Source organism: Chenopodium quinoa, unplaced genomic scaffold (assembly GCF_001683475.1).
Source record: "Chenopodium quinoa cultivar QQ74 unplaced genomic scaffold, ASM168347v1, whole genome shotgun sequence".
Taxonomy (NCBI): domain Eukaryota; kingdom Viridiplantae; phylum Streptophyta; class Magnoliopsida; order Caryophyllales; family Amaranthaceae; genus Chenopodium; species Chenopodium quinoa.
The window spans coordinates 1,907,311-1,922,974 of NW_018744593.1; the positions used below are offsets into that span (position 1 = coordinate 1,907,311).

The 15,664-nt window shown below is 33.6% G+C and overlaps 1 protein-coding gene across 1 annotated transcript; it reads right to left on the minus strand.

Moving 5' to 3' along the window:
- Positions 1 to 9,948: 9,948 nt before the first annotated feature.
- Positions 9,949 to 15,048, minus strand: LOC110699623. Its single transcript, XM_021877131.1, has 2 exons — positions 14,863 to 15,048; positions 9,949 to 12,456 (listed from the first exon to the last, which is right to left on the minus strand). The coding sequence occupies exon 2, from the start codon at positions 12,396 to 12,398 to the stop codon at positions 10,548 to 10,550; it is 1,851 nt and encodes a 616-aa protein (XP_021732823.1). The 5' UTR covers positions 12,399 to 12,456; positions 14,863 to 15,048; the 3' UTR covers positions 9,949 to 10,547.
- Positions 15,049 to 15,664: the final 616 nt, after the last annotated feature.

The window sequence follows — 15,664 nt, forward strand, 5'->3', positions numbered from 1 at the left end:
TTTGCACTAATAGTCGTCTTATTCTCCTCCGATTTTAATTAGTGTTTATTAATAGCTATTAATCGCATTGAATTTTATCAAAGATCAAATAAACTTAATATGCGTGCCAAAAATATCCTTTTGTTATATTTCAATTCGTGAATTATAGTTAATATGATTTGTAGTAGATGACATTTCTATTATAAAATTTATAATATGTACTTCATTCATTTCTTGAGACATGTAAGTTTTTGACTTTTGCATTAGTCACATATTAAGTTTGACTTTAAATCTAAACTAATACTTGTATATAGATATTTAATACTTCCTCTGTTTTTTTTTAATTAGTTGACTCAATTCTTTAGTCACGTTTGTCAATGCACAAATTCAACCTTTAATATCTTTAATTATCGATTACCAAAAATTATAAAATGCTCGTTGGTATTTTGAAAATATACATCGTGACGAATCTAACAAGACCCCACGTGACTATATTTTTCATTACGTAAAAATCACAAAACACGGTCAAAGGAAAGTGTGTGAATAGTGCTAAAGTCAAAACGTGTCAAAAAAAAAAAAAAACGGAGGTAGTATTAAAATAAATATTGTTAGATTAGTTACAAAATATATTATCCAAATATTTTTATTCTCTAATACTTGTTAAATACGGGTCGTCTGGGCCGCACCCGCAAATCAAGAGAGAGTCCACTTCACAAGAGCAAATTAAAGGAGGTTCCATCCCAAAATCATATGGTAATATAGAGGAGTAACCCCTTAGCCTTATAAAGTATTTAACTCTCTCTTCTTTTCTTAATGTGGGACACTTACAAATGCAAAAGTCAAATTGTTACATGTATTTAGATACAGAAAAAGTATATGCACATAGTTCAACATTATATCTTAAGGAGTATGGAGTAGTATACAATAAGTATATTGTAGCATAAGACGGTTTAAATTACAATTATATTTGTAATAACATTCTAGTAATAATATACCGGAATAATGATAATGAGATGTGCTAGTTTGGTCGACCAACCAAGCCAGTCGAGCAAGACAATGTTTACTTTTGGTGCGAACAATGCTTCAATTTGTGAATGCATAAAGTAAACCTGTGCTTCTCATTGTGGTCATTATACACAACATAATTTGGAAAGATATTTCGTGAAAATGATGATACATTAAACATTGACTGCTGTATAATAGAAACCTATATCCACTGTTAGTATAAATTGATTAATGAAGTTCCAAAATTCAAATCATGCAATGAATCATCATCACCGACAATACACTAACATAATCCACATTGACGACTACATGCACAATATTATACTCCCTTTGTATTTTAATTTATTACTTGCTCCATTTGCACTTTTTACATTATTCATTTGACTTACTTTGACTAATGTTTATAAATTATACTTCTTCTGTTTTGTATTAGTTGACACATTTTATTTAGGCACGTTTGCCAACACATACTTTTAAATGTAAATATCATTAATTGCGTATGAGCAAAAATTATAAAATTTTCGGATTTTTCATGAAATACCACTGAGGTTTTTTCGAAAATTCACCATATACCACACAAAATTTTTTAATACACCAAATACCACTGAGTTTTTGGTAAATGTCACAACATACCATTTCCGTTAACGGTGTTAGTCATTAACGTTAATTATGCCACGTGACAGCTTGTAATTGGTGATTATTAATGTTATTTATTTAATTAACTAACTTTAAAAAAAATTAAAGTAAAATTAATAGAAAAAAAGGGGGGAAAAAAACCAAGCCAACACCAGCCCACAACCACTGGTGGTGGCACTCCCCTCCCTGGCCCTCTTTGAACCACCCCCTCCCTAACCCCAGCTCCCGAAACCTCCCCTAAAACCGCTCCACCTCCACAAAACCGGCTCTCTCCACCCTCGAAACCATATGTAACACTAACCTCCCTCGCCTCCCTCCACCCCCGAAACCATATACTGAAATCGTCCCCCTCGCCTCCCTCCACCCCTGAAACCACCTGTAGCACTTTAGAGAGGATTTTAGGGGTTTCGGCAGCCGAAAATAGGAAGGGGAAGGGTTTCGTGGGATGGTGGGTTGGCTGGAAATAGTCGAAAAGGGATGGGGAAGGGGGTTTTGGGTGAAGTGGCTGGAATCGAAAAGGGGAGGGCAAGGGGGTTTTGGGTGGATGGCCGGAATCGAAAAGGGGAGGGGAAGGGGGTTTTGGGTGGGTGGCCGGAATCGAAAAGGGGAGGGGAAGGGGGTTTTGGGTGGGGTGGCCGGAATTCGAAAAGGATGGGGAAGAGGGTTTTGGGTGGGGTGGCCAGAATCGAAAAGGGGAGGGAAGGGGTGGAGGGCCGCCAGCCTCCGGCGCGCCTGTCGTTTCTAGCCTCGACGGCAAGGGGTTTGGCGGTAAGGTGGCCGGAATGGGCTGGCTGGTGGTGGTGGTGGGCTGGTGGCAAGCTAGAAGCAGGTTTTGTTTTGTTTTTTTTTTATAATAATTTTTGTTACTTTCTATTATTTTTTGTTATTTTTTGCTTTTTATTTTTTTTATTTGATAATTAATTAAATAATTTACAAGGGAACCAATCACAAGCTGCCATGTGGCATTATTAGCCTTAATGACTAACGGTGTTAACGTCCGTTAGTCATTAATGGTATGTTGTGACATTTACCAAAAACTCAATGGTATTTGGTGTATTAAAAAATTTTGTGTGGTATATGGTGAATTTTCGAAAAACTCAGTGGTATTTCATGAAAAATCCGTAAAATTTTGATATTCCGAAATTAGACGTAGAGACGAAGCTAACAAGATCCACACGAATATGTTTTTATCTAACACTAAATCACAAAACAAAGTCAAAGTAAGCTATGTGAATAGTACACAAAGTCAAAACGTGTCAACTAATAACAAACGGAGATAGTACATAAGAAAAAATATAGTTTTGTGGGTACTTAGCTTGTTGAAATCGTCTCAATGTATATATTATTAATTTTCAATTTTTATAATTTATATTTATTGATGATTAAAGATATTACTAATAAAAATTTGCATTGGCATACATGTTCAGGAGAAATGGAGCAAGTAATAAAATACGGAGAGAGTAATACATTTATTCATGTAGTTAACAGTAATTAACTATTTGGTAATATAATACGTAAATTTGTAAGGATCGCTCAAAGCAAGAGAAGTCTTTCGTTCGTTTTTGCTCTCTTCACTTAGAGATTTTTTTTTTCTCTGAAGTCTAAGGTGTGGTGTAGTATGATCTGATATGCATGGTCTAAATCATCTTAGTTTGATCTGATTGTCTCTTAGCTTGATTAAACTTTGGAAGTATATTTTTTGCTAATGAATTATCTTAACATAAAACTTTATTTTAAGATAACTTATTAGGTTCATCTCATTAAAGTGTAATTTACGAAAATATGATTTTCATAATTCTTACTTTATTAAATTTAAAGATACTCTGCATGATTTTGTAGCAAGTATATGAAAATATAACCGTGCCTAATTACTCCGTATGAAATAACATATGCTCTTTTCTTCTTGAGTCTTGACAAGAATTAGTGAATGAAACAAGGTGATCATTGAACATGAACTATGAATCTACTTTTTATATCTTAACAAGTGATATTGAAAATGGTTTATATCGTTTCTAGCACAAACCCAAATTCTGAAATTCGTAAACGAAAAACATAGTTGGAGAATAAGCGACCGAGACTAACTATTAACACCACGTACTAATGTACTATTACTATTAATTCCCAATTTCCCATAAATCACATGAGGATTTGATATAAAAACATTGCTAATATTCTCTCTGATTTTTTGCAACAATAAATACTTTTTTCTATTTTCATCATATTTTTAAAAAAATGATTACACTTGTAATCTATTTTAATTTGGGATATGTGTTTAACGTTATTTTGCTTCTTTTCCTTATTTTATTAATTTTTCCATACAATGAGAAGAATGGTAATAGTACGTGGTGATATTTGTTCATTAGAAATTTCAAGAATAAATAAGTTTAAATTATGGTTAGAGTTAAGCTCAAGAAACTTCAATAAATAAATAAGTTCACGAAAAATACAGTCAATAAGTTTCAATTATTAAAGGTTATTCAAGTTTAAATTACAACTAAAAAGGTCTAATAGATTAGTTCAAATAAATAAGAATCAAATGAATAAAAGTATAAAATACACCTTATTCTAATTAAAAAAAAAAAAAACTCAATAATAAGCTGCACGGTCATAATATTATATTCATATAAGCTACCACCTTTTATGGTGGGACCTTCTCATGCATGGTGAAGGTCCCTCAAATTAAGCTCCTTTTGACATAATAATCACACAAGGAGGTCCAAATTTTGATTCAAGTAAAAAATGCACGTTTGTGTCGGTTGACACTGATTTTCTAACTCCTATTATGTTTTTAGTAATTTCTTAAATTAATGTCCCACTCAACCCTTCCAATCCTTAGAAAATCTACTTGATCGTAACCATGACCTATGCTTTCATAAATTATGCTCCATATATCCCATTGAATTTTTGTCCAACTACATAAACAATCAACCTCATGGCTTAAAAAAATTCTATATTATATAAATAAAATACCACCACTAAAATTAATATATATGGGTTGAACAAAGTTAATTTAATTTGCTTTATTACTTCATCTAAAATGCTATCATTATTTTGTTAAGATGGTTCTCTTAGTTATCATTCAAAAACTTAGCTTACACACGTAGCTAATCTATCTAGATAATGAATGACTAATTATGTATGTAAATAGTACAACTATTATTCACATAGTATACATATAAGTATTTGATGTTGTTAGACTTATTACTCAACCTATTAATATTAGAAACATTGAGAATAATTGAACATCAATTATATTGATCTACACGTGATTTTATCACAAATCTTTAAATTAAACTAATACTCCATATCATTGTAAGAAGTGTATTTAATGTAGATAAGTAGCTTAATAAAAAGTGCATCTAGCTTTATCCGTTATTATTTACAAATTTATTCATATTTTAGAATTAAACCCCATTAAATTTATATGTGCTCGACTTTCCATGGATACTTCTAAAGCGAGTTAGAACATTCACACCATGCAATGTCTTGAAATGTAGCCTCATTTCCATCTCTTAAACTTTAAAAATAAACTAATATTTCAGTGCTGTCTAAGCAAAGTTAACAGATATGTTAAGTCTAGCACTATTATTTTTTACATGCTTATTGTAGTTTTATATTGATTTAATTTATTAGAAATTTTAAATGAGTAACGGAGAAACATTAACACATCTACAGTAAAAAAAATTGATTATTAGTAACACATAATAATCCTATCGATCTGAAGTCAATTACATTTTTTTTCAGAAGAAAAGTTAATTACATTTCCAAAGTCAAAGAAGAAGCATAGAAAGCGGTAATCCAACATGGTAACCAATTAACCAATTCGCAAAACTCAAAGATAATTAGATTAATTAGGCAACTTGACCAAAGTCGCTGCAAAATGGGAATTATCACATTAATTTACTGTGTGTCGGTAGACAAACGATGGGCTTAAATTATAAACCATGATATAGCGGAACCAAGTATTATTTTTATTAATTTACTAATGCTGTTATAGATTTAATTATTATTATAGATAATATTCATAATAATGGTATTAATGTGTTCTTCGTACGTTCCAAACAATACCTTTTTTTCCCCTTGAAAGCCACTGAGGCCCGAGGATAGTAATATAAACGAATTTGCAAATCACTCCTTTATTTCGAGGAAATTCAAACATACATTTTAGACACCACCTCGAGCCTTTAACTTATTGAAGTAATTGATATCAATATGATCATTGTATGTATAACCATTATGTAATTTATGTTCCTGGAGAAAGTTTTAGTCAATAACTATTCTTATCCTTTAATACAATATGTCAATATATAACAAATCCTCATTGGTATTTTTAGATCTCATGGTTGAAAATGTTTATTACCAACATAAAGTTTAAGAATTAAGAGTAGACCTCATATTAGTGCAATATTTTGTCAACACGAAAAAGTACCAATTTACGCTGATTTGTTATTGTTCTAAAGGATAATAACAATTATTGATTCAAAAGCCATTTATTTCCTGCTGTTTTATTGATGGTAGTTGGTACTAATTGATTAAAAAAAAAAGGTAGTATTACAATAAAAACATTTGACTAAGTAAAGAGGGGACAAGTCAGTAAGCATCATTTATAAAAGAGAAGAATTAAGAGGCACTATCAGTTTATTTATCAAAGGCCAAATAAAAGAGGAATCAATAAATTATCGAATTTGTTCAAAGTAGATGGGTACAACTGTATAAGAAGAAAGTGCTAAAAATAGATAAATCATTTCATCAATCTTAGTATAAAAAATAGATACTCCACTTCATATGAGATAGAGTTATTAATGATAATTAGTCAGAAAAAAAAAAAAAAAAAATCTCCAATCTCAAGTCACATGCTAAACATGTGGTAAATTGTCAAAAATAATAATTCCTCTGTTCTTTTTTACTTTACCTATTTCTTTTACCACGCTGGCCAATGCAAAATTTTAATGACTAATAACTTTAATTCTCTATAAGTAAAAATTATAAAAGTTATATATTATGATAGTATTTATTGAGATGAATTCAAAAAAATCTCACATGAATATGTTTTTCCTTACATATTATTCACAAAAGACGGTCAAAAGAGGGGTGGTGAATAGCGTAAAAGTCAAAGCGGGTCAAGTAAAAAAGAACGGAGGAAGTACAAACTTTCACCCATCCGCTAAAAATAAGTCGAACTTTCGATTTTTTTCTAAATAATACAAACTTTGGAAGGTATCCGCTTTAAACAAGTTATGACCGGTTAATTACTTGACTAATAGGTAAATGAGACACGTGTCATTGTTTTATTAGTTTCATAATTTAGTTTAAATTTTGTTATTTATTTAATGTTTTTATTTTTAAAAAATTTAAATTTTATGATTATTATTTAATAAAAAAAAACCTCCCCACCAGCCACCCCTTCCCCTCCCTGTCTATCCCCTTCCCCGGTGGCGCCCAACCCTCCAGCGAACCTCTGTCGGCGCCTCAACCCCCTCCGATCCCTCGCGCCAGTGACCCCACTTTCGACATCCCCACCCCTCCCCCTCCCTTCCCAACTCCCACCCACCACAAAAACCCACGAAATTCCTCTCCCTCCCATAAGAAAACCCACGAAAACCTCAAATTTCCCCTTCGCCAACCGCCGAATTGAAACCCTATCGGTTAGAATTTTCGAGGCAGGGCGAAAGGGCAATTAGGGGTTTTCATAGGGCGGGAGAGAGTTTTCGTGGAGAGGGAGAGAGATTCGGGGAATTGAAGGGAATGAAGGGGAGGGTTGGGGATGGTGGAAATGAGGTCGTCGGCGCGAGGGAGGGGGTTGAGGCGCTGACAGAGGAATGTCGGAGGGCCGGGCGTCGCCGGTGAAGGAGATGGGCAGAGAGTGGTGGTTGGCGGTGGGAAGGAGGAGTGGTTTTTTTTTTTTTTTTTTGTTAATTAACTATGGTTTAAGTGTTAATTATGAGCTAATTAAATTGTTAAATTAATTTATTAAAAAAAAAAAAAGTTTACTGGTCGTTTAGGTTGTAACTAAAATGTCTCGTTTAAAGTGGATACCCTCCAAAGTTTATATTATTTAGAAAGAATTGAAAGTTCGACTTGTTTTTAACGGATGAGTGAAAGTTTGTATTATTTTTGACAATTTTTCCTTTTTTATTAATCATGCCTTAAATGTTAAATTGGAGGAACTGATTATTAACTAAATCCACCAGTGAGCTTATGACAATTGCAATTACTTGATTAACCAAGAGAAAAATTAACCACCAAAAAAAGGTTACTTCCTCCATCTCAAGTTCTATATATACTTGTATGTGGCTGCCAAATTATTAGTCGATGATGTGGCCAGTTTAAAGACAATTAAATGAGTAGTGAAGTTTACAAGAATTACAACTATGATCAAATGAGGTTATATTGACATATAAGGGGTTTCTTTAACGGAAAAATGGTGATACTCTTACAATTATGTGGAATTATTCTCTTAATTGTCAAAACAAAAGAAAACACTTTACTCAAATGAACAAATAAAATTATTTTTAGTAAAGTAAAATCTTTTTGCTGAACTTAAATCATTTTTACTAATCTGAAATTAATTTTACTGAATTGAAATTATTTTTGCTGAACTGAAGTTATTTTTTACTGATTCTCTGATATATTTCTTCTTTATATTTACTGATTTTTACTAAAGTGAAATTATTTTTACTAAATTGAATGTATTTTTACTGAATTGAATGTATTTTTACTGAACTGAATTTTTTTAAGTTGAAATGAACAGGGCCTTATAATGAATTGAAATCACTCTTATAGATAAAATAAGATTACATTAATAAATTTATTAAATTAATCATATAAAACAATGAAAGTTACTCTTATAAATAAATGTAGGCTATAACCCCACCATGTTACTGGCCACGCAGTCACGTGCTGATAATTTTCCCAATGTCCCGGCACAACAAGTCCCATACGAGCAACCTCCTTATGCTTGTGTGCCAAACTGATGCATATGTTTGTGGCGCTGGTCAATGTCATTGCATGTTGTTTCCTCTAATTATTAGCTTGTTGTACGTATGGGAAAGTTGGCCTGGATCAAGCCTCGAGAATTCAAGTGCCACAAGGGCGATTTGTGCTTGTCCCGTGACAGCATGCTAGGGCTGAGCAAAACTACCCGAAAAACCGAAAACCCGAAAACCCGATCCATAACCGTTCCAAAATTAGGGTATCCGATTCGATAACCATAACGATTTGGTTACCCGTTTCGATAATTTTTTATTGGGTATGGTTATTGGGTATCGTTAAAAATTAACGATTACCCGATCCGATAAGCAATTTTTTGTTTTTTTTTTCCTACTTAAATCTATTTTTCCAAAATCTAAACTCTTACTTTACTTCATAATCACTTTATAATATCAATGATTGGTAATATTATTAATAATTTGGTCAAGATCATGTGGTATTGTTGTTGATTAGTGTTAAATAATATCATAATAACTACTCCATCCGTTTTGCATTAGTTGCAACACTTTTCATTTTCGGCCGTTTCATATTAATTGCAACACTACTATATTTGGAAAGGACCCACCATTATTTTATAATTTCTCTCTCCCACTAACCCCACTTTCATAAATATTTTATTATTTCTATCTCTTATTAACAATACTTTATATTATAAGCCTATAAGCCTAGTCTATAACTTAGTCCGTATACCCCAACTTATCGATTCGGTTTATGAATATCACTTTTAGTGATATCGGTTATCGATTACTCGAATTGTTAGTACTAACCATACCAGTACCCGTCCTATGCTCACCCCAGAGTGCACATAATATTTATTGGGGCCATTGCAAAATAACTTCTATTTACATCTATGTCTAACTTCTTTTTTCAAAGGCCAAACTATATGGTGACGAGTTTGATGACACAAAAGTCAAGATTTGTGATTACTCTAAAAAAGGAAGAATTTAACACCGACCTGCTGTCTTAATAAACTGGAACCAAAATAATTTATTTCTGTAAAATGCTGGTATCACTAGGACCCTACGTATGATCAATGCCCAACTGAGATAGTCAGGCTTTGCCCAGCTACACCACCAAAAGAAATCAGCAAGAGAGATGTTGCATGGAACAAGTTAGTCCACGGCTAATTAGATATGTCCAACATAGATCTGTCAAACATCTTCGGATTTCGGACATCAATAAACAATCAAACTGAATTCTCTTGCCTATACAACGGGGGGTTGGATCGTCGACACCACAACTAAGAAGGCTTTGCTTCGCTTGCTTGTTCATTCTAACCCAAGGCCTTGTTCAATGGAAATCATGTCAATATATGATGTGCTCAAGGGTGAAAGCTCCTCAAGAAAAATATGTGCTGATATAAAAAAGAAAAGCATGTAAACAATGTTGGGCGGTATCACAAGAAATTAATCAGCATTAATAACTGCACACACTCTCTCTGTCCCACTAAAATTGCTTCATTTGACCATTATATGTGGGAGCTTCTAAGGTCAAATAGGACAATCTTAATTGGACGGGGAAGTATATAACATATAGAACAGTATCATAGGCCATCATTTTTATCCAATCACATCTTGCAAGACGCTGCTAATGGTAAGTTAATCAAATGTGCCTCAGCCTGCAATATACACACACAACATGCTATTATCTCGGAAACACGGCCTTTCTCTGAGAAACCCCTTTGCAGTGAAGTAAAATGCACAATATATCGACTTGTAAAATGTTTCAGAGTAAAATTAACTTCAGTAGACAAATACCGGCTCCGAAAAAGTCCATCCCGAGTTATAGTTGTATACTGATCCATCAATGGGCAGTGTAATATCTTCAGGTTGGCTGCATAAATGAAGTCCACCAACCTGAAGATATTGGCAACAGATATTTATATTCATGTACAAGCCTTGAACTTTAACACTTCATCTCAGAACAATGCATAGCTATCAACATCCAGTCAAACAACACATATTCCCACTTTTAGGCATAGATATAAAGTTTATGCTTCCATGTTTTAGGCTCAGAAGGCCAAGATTGTTTCTCACAAACGCAAGATCCTCCACTCTTTCCACTCCCATCTTTTTCACAGTTTCTCGACATGGAAGGCTGTCACATTGACCACTATCTCTACACAGCGACACACTAGAAACCTGGCTCAGCACCTTTATGGCTAAAGTCTGCAAGTGGGGTGTCTCAAAACCAAAATTCTCCCACCAAGCAACTGGGTCCATCTTATCTCTACATTCGACAGCATCTTCCTCTCCGAATGATCCCTCGGATCTCCAATAAACACTAAGTTGTTCTCTTAGTAAACGCCTTGTAGCACTTTCGTGCTCATATCGTTCTAGAGTGGCCTTCCATCCCCGCATAACAGTTTTATCCTTGCTCTGACCTCTCCCAAAATATTTTGGGTTCAGCATGTAGCCGGCTGCATGGAGGGGGGAAAATAGCATATCCCATCTGCTCTCTATCAGTAACTCCATTTGACTAAGTGCAATGTCATCAATGCCCCTGCTCCTCACAGCTTCAAGTGACTGAACCCGCCAGTTGTACACATCCCCCATGACAGATTTGTCGATATTGAACGTAGCAAGTAGTCTAACAAAAGGTTCACTAAGCTGCAACATCAGCTGAGCCCTAGCCCAGAATTCGTCCCCTAACACAGTGGCTTCTGTATTGACAACATCACATAAATCAGTAACCTTCCATTGTTTCCACTCAATGCTCATGACTAAATCTTGCAATTCTTCCTTCATCTGAAAAATTCTTTGGACCAAACAGAATGAAGGTGCAAACTTCAAAGACAGAGAATCAGAAATCTCCATTGAATTGTACAAAAGACAAGACGAATATCGTTGGTAAGATGAAATAACTTGCTCAATTCCTCTAGCACACAAAACAACAGCTTTCATCCAGTCCAATTCAGCAATCGCTTCCATAAGAAGATGGATAGAATGTGAAGTGCAATGGGACCAAAATATATGAGGAAACTTTAATAATATAACAGATTCAAAAGCACTACTTGCCTGGCCAAGGTGGGTGATTATTTGAATTACATTTCTGGGCCCAATTTCTACTATTGCATCACTGAGTACATTGATGAATAAATTGTCAGCTTCATCCCCTTCATTTATATCAATTGATTTCAGAAACATAACACCCCTTGGGCTCGCAATGAAGAAGTTAATACAAAAGCATCCAAGGGATCCATCAACACGATTGACACATATAATTGTGCATCCTGTGTGAGGCCAGGACTCCCTGACTAAGGTTATGGCTTTTTCCAGCTTTGCTTTTTCTTTAATTAGACAGGTATCCGACAGCATATGTTTAGAGGGGAGTTCATATCCAGGACCATAAGCTGCAACTGCTCGGATCATTTCTCGAAAGTATGGGGAGTTCACTACATTCATGTTCAATCCATCAGCATAAAAAAATCTGGCTACAGTCTCATCTACATCCTCTTTAGCAAGAGTTCTAATCGGGCTAGCGAAATTCAATTGGCAATTCTTCATGCGCTTACCAATCTTTGCACTAAGAGGATTTTTTTTCTTTTTCCTGTGAAGGCGTTCCTCTTCTAATATCCGGAATTCTTCTCTTAAAGATTTGTCGATTGCTGGACAACTTTTCACGCCAACACCAGTGAATCCAAGAAGATGGGCCCTCACACGTGAATAGGAACCATTGTATCTTACATTACAATGATTGCATTTCCATCTTTTTGTACCACTACCTTTATCAAATCCACCAAACACACTAACATGTTTCCAACCCCATTTATCAGTCTCAGTAGGCATGTTTACTCATAGAAAAAACAGTTGTGGCAAGTGGACAACGAAGGACACAAATGCAGATCTACAAAGATGAAACAGAAATATATGGTGAAATATTTATGCAACTGAATCACAGGGGAAAATCTAAAAAGTTCTTAAAGTTGCGCAGCCATATGACTGACAACAGATGCACTAAATTAAAAACCTTTATTATGTAATCAATCTACATTGAAGGCAACTAATCTTCTGATCAAGCAATGCACAATAAAACAAAATTAATCATTGACCATATTGAGGCTATGCCATTCAATATGCTTTCTCATTATCAAGTGACAATATAAATGAGACATACTCTGATTAATGCTTGTATGGGCAACTATCTATTATCATTACCAAATCAAAGCCATAGTCACGACATGAAAGATATCTAGTATTGCCATTTCATCTTAATCACCAAAACTAAACTTTAAACTTCCTTGGTAAAAAGAAAAAGCATGTAATTGAATTTAATGAATTACTAAGATGACACCAGTTTAAAGAAAGTCCACGTTTGAAATCAACCAACAAGTTTTAGGTTGGTAGCGAAAATGAGTTTCAATCATTTAGTTCAGAAAGACGGAGATCATTAGTCAGTGATGAGGTATAGAATTTAGAGGCCAAAGTAAAGTAATTTACTACACACAATCATGAATCATTTACTCCCAACAGCAGCAATAGTAGTCAAATTGCAAGGTCAAAAATGTATTGAGCATCTAAAAAAAGTTTAAAAAAATTCAATGGTAAATCCTAAAATATGTCATGAGGAATATCTTATGTTCTTACGATAACCAAGAAGTATCTGTGAGATACATCATGAAAAATTCATCAACTTTTATAATAAAACCCACTATTGGATGCAGCTAATTCTCCATGTCCTTATTTAAATTCCAAGGCAAAGAAGTGTAATACTATGTATTCAATGTGCTAGCAGGAAAAGAAAAAAAAGGGGGAAAATAAGAAGAAAAAGTTGTTTGTTGAAACTGACAAAAGATACACACAATACAAGCAATCATGCTTCTTTTCACCAATATATCAAAAGCAGCCACAATCACAGTGAAATACCAAGAGTACCAAGCATTATCAGAGTGCCTTAGACAAGTAACTGAATCCTGATCAACAATTGCCCATCCCAACTTTCTCGCAAGCCAGATCTTAAAACAGTAAAGGCTTTAACAACACAGTTTCAGGTTGCTCTTTTACACCCCCAGTCATACTCGTAAAAACAGCAATACTTCACACACACACCCAAGCACATTGATTTGGTCTTTATAGTTTTGATGATTCAAAAAAAAGTGTCCATCAATCAAAGCCTTAATCCCATAAGTGGGGTCGGCTACATGAACCAAAAGTGATTATTCCGTATAGTCATCCATAAAAATCTTCCTCTTCATTCAGAAAAAAGTACAATAACTCAAATCAGCAAAATTCACCATCAACTCAAGCCACAACAATAGCCTATCACCATTAGCTGCTTTAATATAGGTAAGAACTTAATGCAGGTATGCCTATAACTAGTGATAGGCTAACCCACAAACCATCTTCGAAACAAAATAATCTATTTGTCATCCCTCACCAATTGCTTGATTTAAAGTTCAAACATGTTTGACCACTTTTTATTCATTTTTAAGAAAATAGAAGTTAGTGAAGTTAATCTAACCCCATTACAACAACACAACATAGCCAAAACAAGTCAATAGCCACTACCAATCCAATATAAAGCCTTATAGACATTAATTTAACTAAACCATACTATACTATCATTGAACATGTGAAAACTCAACATAAATCACTTTGTTAATCTAAATTTGTTATAGGATGATCAAAGAACATAAAAGCTCTCCACTCCAACCATTTGAAAAAGTCCATGTCAATATCCAAAATCCACTGCAATCCAAATATAGAGTCCTATAGACATCAAATTAATCTAACTATATCATCATTCCAAGTTTGGAAACACAACTTTATATCACTATGTTAACCCATATTTGTTGTCACATAAAATGATCAAAGATCATAAGAGCTCTCCACTACACCCGTTTGAGAAAATCGATATTGATATCCGAGATTGATCAATTTCACACACATGAACAATAGAGCAGCTAACCATATAACAAATACAATAATCAAAACCATAAACATCATAAATCAAATTACAACGTTCCAACAGTTCCACAATTTTTTTTTTTCCTAAATACCCAATTCAACAACACCGTAAATAATCAAAACCCAAATAAAATAAATATACTTTTAAATCCATTTGACTTCAACAAAGATCATATGGTAAAATTATAATAATAAAAACAAACAACAAATAATTGTATTAATATTATTAATAATTTGTGCGATCATCAAAACAACAATCACAGATAAGATAGAGTAAATCCCAAAATAATTGATCGAAAAAGGGGGAAGAAATAAAAAAGATTAAGTGGGGTTTAAATTAAAATACCTGATAGAGTGGGAGATAAAAGGGCCGAAACATTTGAAGAAAGATCGAAACCTTTACGTTTCGTTTAAGATTAAAACGAAACCTGAAACCCTTCAATTTTGAAAAGACGGATAACAATCAACAATTTGTGAAAAATATCAAAGTCGACGACTTTGGAGTTAAATGGATCCGAAACGGGTTTCTCGTTTTTTTTTTTAAAATATTTTATTTTAATATTATTAAAAAAATTTACCCCTTTATTTCATGCTTACAAGTTACAACATTTTTTTTAGCACAAGTGAAAAAACAGCATTTTTTTTTTTCGTTTTAAAAAAAAAAAAAAAAATTAATTTGTACTTGATGTTGTACGTTTTTTTTGGCAAATGAGTTCAGTTTTGTTACTTGTTGTGCTGAGCTTGACCTTGAAAACAAATTGTTTGCCAACACAATGCTCCAATCGTTGCATCACCTTTTCTTTGTCGTTTTCCTACATATTGTATATGGTCATCTAGTTTAAAGGCATTATATTGTAGTTGTTGTTAGTAAGTTGTAAGAGTCGTACCTTTTTCTCAAGTTCCATTAATTTGTGGACCGGACTTCCCACATTTTTTTCAGCCTCCTTGTCGAACAAAGCCATTGAAATACATGCACTTCCATCGTCTATGTCAATAGTTAAGAGGTATCTGCGAGTTGTGTTGGTTGGAAAAATGCAAGAATATTTTTTCTTTTTCTTTATAAAAGAGTGAGTAGTTGATATTCTAATGTACCTTGTCTTAGGGTATTTGACTATATCGTCGCAGTTTGTTTAGTAAAAAGTCTCATC

Coding starts and splice junctions, on each gene's coding strand:
- LOC110699623 (XM_021877131.1), bottom strand. CDS start 12,398: ATGCCTACTGAGACTGATAAATGGGGTTGGAAACATGTTAGTGTGTTT.